This window comes from Hydra vulgaris, chromosome 15, assembly GCF_038396675.1.
Source record: "Hydra vulgaris chromosome 15, alternate assembly HydraT2T_AEP".
Lineage (NCBI taxonomy): Eukaryota > Metazoa > Cnidaria > Hydrozoa > Anthoathecata > Hydridae > Hydra > Hydra vulgaris.
Window position 1 is genome coordinate 43,336,501 of NC_088934.1, and position 6,000 is coordinate 43,342,500.

At 29.4% G+C, this 6,000-nt stretch overlaps 1 protein-coding gene across 3 annotated transcripts in view; it reads right to left on the bottom strand.

Moving 5' to 3' along the window:
* LOC100208049 (high choriolytic enzyme 1) overlaps nucleotides 1-6,000 on the bottom strand; it is a 64,955-nt gene that overhangs the window by 21,063 nt on the left and 37,892 nt on the right. For all 3 annotated transcript variants that reach the window (XM_065818717.1, XM_065818718.1, XM_065818719.1), the window contains exon 6: nucleotides 5,014-5,120. In XM_065818717.1, coding sequence (XP_065674789.1) covers nucleotides 5,014-5,120 — 107 coding nt within the window. The remainder of the gene's footprint in view (nucleotides 1-5,013; nucleotides 5,121-6,000) is intronic.

The following is a 6,000-nucleotide window of genomic DNA, read 5'->3' on the forward strand; positions in this document are numbered from 1 at the left end:
GTATCATCAAAATTAGTTGATAATAATTTTGAACTGTTACTGATTTTTATTTTACATAATTTAGTAATAATTTAAATATCTGATGGAGTGCATCAGTCAAAAATATGTTTTAATTTATTGTTTATCTGATAAATCAATATCAATTGTTCATGCTGATGATGTTGTTGGATGGAATCCTGAAGGATTCGAAAGACTAAAAAAATAATTACAATACAAAGATTTATGTTGTGAATATATATATATATATATATTTAGGTTTTAGTTTTGTAGTATGTGACAAGTTATGATACCCCGAAAGAAACTTTAAAGTTAGTTTATGAAATGAAAAAACAATCAATAAATTTTATACAAAATTATTTCAACCCGGTCCATGGCTTAGATAGACAACAACTGCCTCCAGTTTATGTAAATATAAAATACAAAACTATGTTTATAGATATTTTTATATCTTCTGTTTATTTAGTTTTTTATGGTTTTTTTATATTTTTTTTTTTTAAATTTTTATCCAAACTTTTTTTAATCCATCCACTTCATACAGCAGCAGAAGACTCAAATTTTGATACAGATTTTTGTTCTGAGTCAACGGTAATGTCTTATTTATTGGAACAGTTTAGATAGTTTGTTTAGTAATTTTTATCTATAAAATATTTAGATATTTTAGGCACAACATAACCCGGATACTGCTGTTAAATCAGCTTTAAAGCCCCTTCCACCGCTAAAAACTAATTATGCCTATGTTATTTAAATGACTTTTGTATCAAGTTTCTACACATTTTTAGAGTACAAAAGAAACAAATATCCAAACATCATCAAGTGCAGGGCTTGTGATAAAGCGGGCGCAATCGCACCGCGCTCATGAAACACGCCTGTAAAAGGTATTTTTAAACCTTCTAGGCACGATAAACAATGCTTGAAGGAGGGTTGACTGTCCTTGACCATATTTCAAGAGTGCTTAATAAGTTGCTGACACATGACATGCAAAAAAAGATCAACAGGCCTGGAACACATGGCAAAATCAAGTTTTTTGATCACCTAGTAAAATCTGCTTAAAAGTGAGCGAAATATATTGATATAAAAAATATATTGATATTAAATTTTAAATAGCAGTATTGTGAGTAACCCATTTGACTTACAACCATTTGACCATTCATTTTATTGTTTTAAACAATAAAATGAAGTGACAAAAGTTGTTATTAACAATTTACTTAAATTTATACGCAATTTATATTTTCGATGTGATTATATGTAACAGTCTCTTAAATAAATAGTAATTATTATGTGATTATTTTGTTATGATGTATTTATAAAAAAGGAAATTGAGTTAAAAGTTAAACAATTTTTCAATATCGCCAGAGATTGCTCTGTTTGTCGGCTGCTTGACCCTTGAAAATATATACATATATATATATATATATATATATATATATATATATATATATATATATATATATATATATACTCAGATATACATGTACTATACTTCAAAATTTAATTAGAAATTTAATTTGAAAACCAAATGAAACCTCTATTTTCAAATGTCTATCTTGAACACTATACCCTTGAAACCTGTACCTACTCAATTATTTCCAAAAGATGCCCACTATGCACATATAAAAAATTTACATTTATATCATACCCAAAACCTGAAGAACTTCTAAATAAATGAAAGGAAACTATATCTAGGTGTATGTAAATAAATTTTTATTGAGAAATTACAAAAGTTGCTAAAAACCCAACTAATCTTTAACAATTAATCATTTTATTATTATTATTTTTTAAGTCTTTTTTACTTCCAATGAGGCTGCAAGCAACCATTATTATAGTTACAAGTTACTCGAAAAAAAAAATGAAGTTTATAAAGCAAGATAATGATAAACAGACAACTTAAAAGATTCTAAATTATATGAAACAGGAAAACAAGATGAAAGGAGCGTATTCCAAAGAACTGATGAGGAAAAAATCTAGACAAATAAGAATTTTCGGAGTAAAAGGTTTGAATAACAAGTGACACAAAAATGAATTTTAGTTGAGATGCTAGCAATGCACAAGAGATGCTAGCTCTTTAGAGTAGCGCCCATTATAGTATTTATAGGAAAGAGAAAGAGAGGCAATATTATGATTATGTGACTATGATTGAAGGTTGATTGAAAGAGCAGGTTCAACAAACTTAAAATGCATCTTTGCACCATCATTTTGCATCATTCAAAAATCTGCTCCAGATAGGGCAACAATTGGTAAATATTTCAAACAAGAACAGATTTGAGATTTATATAGATAAAGAATAGAATCTGGAATAAGAATGTGGCAAGCAATATAAAGAGATGCAATTTTAGCAGATGGTAATTTTACATTAGTTTTGATATACGGTTTCCAAGAAAGATCAAGCATAAAAGTTAATTCTAAGAGACAAAGATTAGTTGACTTATTGAGTACATTACCATTAATAAATAAAGGAACATCTAGATTGTGGCGATAACGATTAGCTAAAAAAAATTGAGTTTCATCTGAGTTAAAATTTACCAGCATCTGAGAGCCCAATGCTGTAGCAGAAGTGAGATCCTTTTCAAGCTGAAATGTCGCTCCAAGCAATCAAAGAGTGTTGCATTCTTACAAGACAAGAATAAATTATAGTATCATCAGTAAACAATGCCACTGTAGATGTAAGATAAAAGATTTAATAAAATTAAACAGTAAGAAGAGAGCTTAAGGAGAAGATCACCATACCAAACTTTATCGAAGGATTTAGAAATGTTGAGAGCAATAGCCCTAACCTCTTTACCTTTATCTAATGCAAAATAAAACCTATCAATTAATACCATTAATAAATCAGTAGTAGAACAAGAAGATCGAAATCTATATTGATGATCAGAAAGTAAGTTATTAGATTCAGGATGAGAGACTAAGGGTTTGTTGATTAAAGACTCAAAAAACTTGCTTATGATAGGAAGAAGACTATTGGAACGGTGGAATCAAAAGATTAGATTGATGAAAAGTTCTTAGCAGACAATCAGCTTTGTCTTTAGGTGAGGTAACAAACATGCAAGAGAGGTGGACTGACAGATTTGACCTTATTACAGACACTGTTAAAGGTTCTCCAGAAGTTTCTTGAGCCTAATTTTTGAGATGAAATACAAGATTTTGTTACCTAAAATTGCGTGCTTTGGCAGTAGATAAAACCTTTTTACAATAGTTTCTAGCAATATTAAACAGACATCTGTCTTCTGTATATTTGTTTTGGTGATCAGAAGCACTTAAGGGTGAATGTGGAGAAACTGAGCACTGTCTAGGATCAGAAACAAGACATCAGTGGAGTAGAGAAAGTAAATGATTTGGATTGTCTAGAAAGTGTTATGGAGAGTTAACTATTTGTGATAAAAAGAAAGAGATTGAGAAAGACAAAAGTTAAGGACCTTAACACCTGCAGAGTCACGGACACTAGAACCAAGCCATTTAATGTGATGACCATTAAAATCACCAACAACAACAATATTGGCTGATGGACAAAGAGCAAGGGCATGTTCAGTTTGATCAGAAATAACATTGAAAAGAGTGCAGTCTTGAGATGAAGGAGAGCGATATAGAATGAAGAGAAAGGTGATAAAATGAAGTGTTGGTAAACAAAGACACATAAAAAAATATTTTGTGGATTTAAAGCTAGTTTCGGACAAATGGATGAAATCTTACAAATGTAAATGCTCAGGCCAAGCATGTGACTACTGGAGTCTTTACAAACTAAAGCAGGATAATCATCAACAGTAAGATTACAAGATGAGACAGCTGAACTCAAATTAGTCTCGCAGAGAGCAAGTAGGTCTAGTGAACTTTGCCACCGATAAGACTCAACAGAAGAAAAGTTTCTTTGAATATTAGTGAATCATAGGTTTAGAGAACTTGATGATGACGATCGTTTTTTGTGTTTTATAGTTTATGATACTTTAGTCATTTTTGGATTTGTTAAAGAACTTGACACAAAGTACAGATAGTACTCAGTACACTATCTTTTAGTCCAAGGATTTGTCTCATTACTATTAATAAACCCTAAGCTGTAACAAAGGGCTCCAAATGTGGCCTCGACAAGGCTTATCAAAAGTATGAGCAGGGACACCATCTTTATGCAATATGGCACTACTAGTACTATGACATTTTACAGCTGTTGATAGAATCAGCCTCGCTATTAGCTACCACGGAGTTTGGGAAACCAGCTGGCTTCAGAATAATAAAACTTAGCAAGCTTCAGAATATAAAGATTTAGAGCTGTAACCTCATTTAGAGATGATAAAATGAGTTACCTAGTTATTAAAATAGATACACAAGCAAAAGCTATGCAATGAGCAAGAAGATTCAGCATTTAACATCCTAAACTGTAAACTATGCAATTATGTCATACTGATATCCCAACAGTTCAAGTTTTTTTGTGCCACACAAAGTTATTAAAATTTCTTATCACTTCCTCCCCAATTTACTCCCATTTTTAAATAACATGCTTTGTTAAATATATAAATTACCAAACAAAAAAAATTATTAACAAAATATCTAAAGGAGAAGAGGGGAGGACCCCCCTATTTATCCGCCCTTAGCCTGAGAGGAGCATTTTTATCAAGCCTATCTCTAGCCTTTACTCAACCAAGAGCTCCAAGTCAGGGTGTGAGTTAAGTCAAAATTGACATCTCCTAGCCTTTGCCTAAAAAAGCGTATACTTCAAGTTAGTTATTTAAATAAAAATTCTACAAGTTTGATGTCCTGCAGTCTTACAAGGCATATTGTATATACATATACATTATATATATATATACATATATATATATATATATATATATATATATATATATATATATGTATATATATATATATATATATATATATATATTCATATTAAATAACTATAATTAATTTATCATAATTAAATTTAATACAATTATGTAATAAAATTTAATTTAATAATTCATAAATTATTATTACAACTATTAAGAATTTCTTTAATTTATCTATAAAATTAAAATTTATCGTTAAAACCTTTGTATTCACAACCATGTCCAATAGAAACTGGTTGACTTCTTTCTGTAACACCTGTTTTCACATTTAAAGTGAAAATGACTTTTTTTCCAGGGTACGAGTAACAACTAAACAAAAAAAAGTTTCTTTAAGACATTTACATTTACTTAACAAGTTCACATATATACATAATATATATATATATAACATTAGAACTTTTTTTTTTAATTTACTACTAACAAAGATTCTAGTAACTACTGTTAAGAATACATAATTCAAATTTTAAAAAGATGATATTAATAATTTACTGTTAAGTTTGCAAATTAACAGAAAACAAAAAGGAGAATAAAAGGGCATGAAATTGAAGACTATAAATTGTGTATGTTAGGAAAATATGAAGACATATCAGAAACCAACCATTAGGATTTAATTTTAGATTACCCAAAAAACTTTTGTAGATTCTATTTATGATAGCTTTAGATACACAAAATTTTATTCCTGTAGGTGGATTTATTTTGCCTTAAGTGATCTTCCCTATGTATTGTGATATATCACTTTATAAATGAGTGAAGTATTATCCAAAGCTCTAAGTTAATCGGTATAATTTTTTTTATGCCTTGAAGATCTAGATAATATCATGAATAGCACATGCAATATAACTTTTTTAGGGAAATTTTTCTGTGTTTTTTTATCTAAACATTCCACTTTCATCTTAACATTTTAGCTCACTGTACTTTTAAATTTTATATCCTTAGCACCGTACTCATTTTTACATTGTTGAATTACCTGTTTTGTTTCTTATCTACATTAATGATCTTCCTGACAACCTTACATCTAAAGTAGCTCCTTTTGCTGAAGTCTCAACTTTATACTCCTGTCTTGACAAAAAGCCTTCTCTTTTCGATTGCTTAGAACAGGTAGTCGATTTTGAATCTGATCTCACTTATGTAACATATTGGGGCTCATAGTGGCTTGTAAATTTTAACTCCAACAAAACTCAGTTATTTA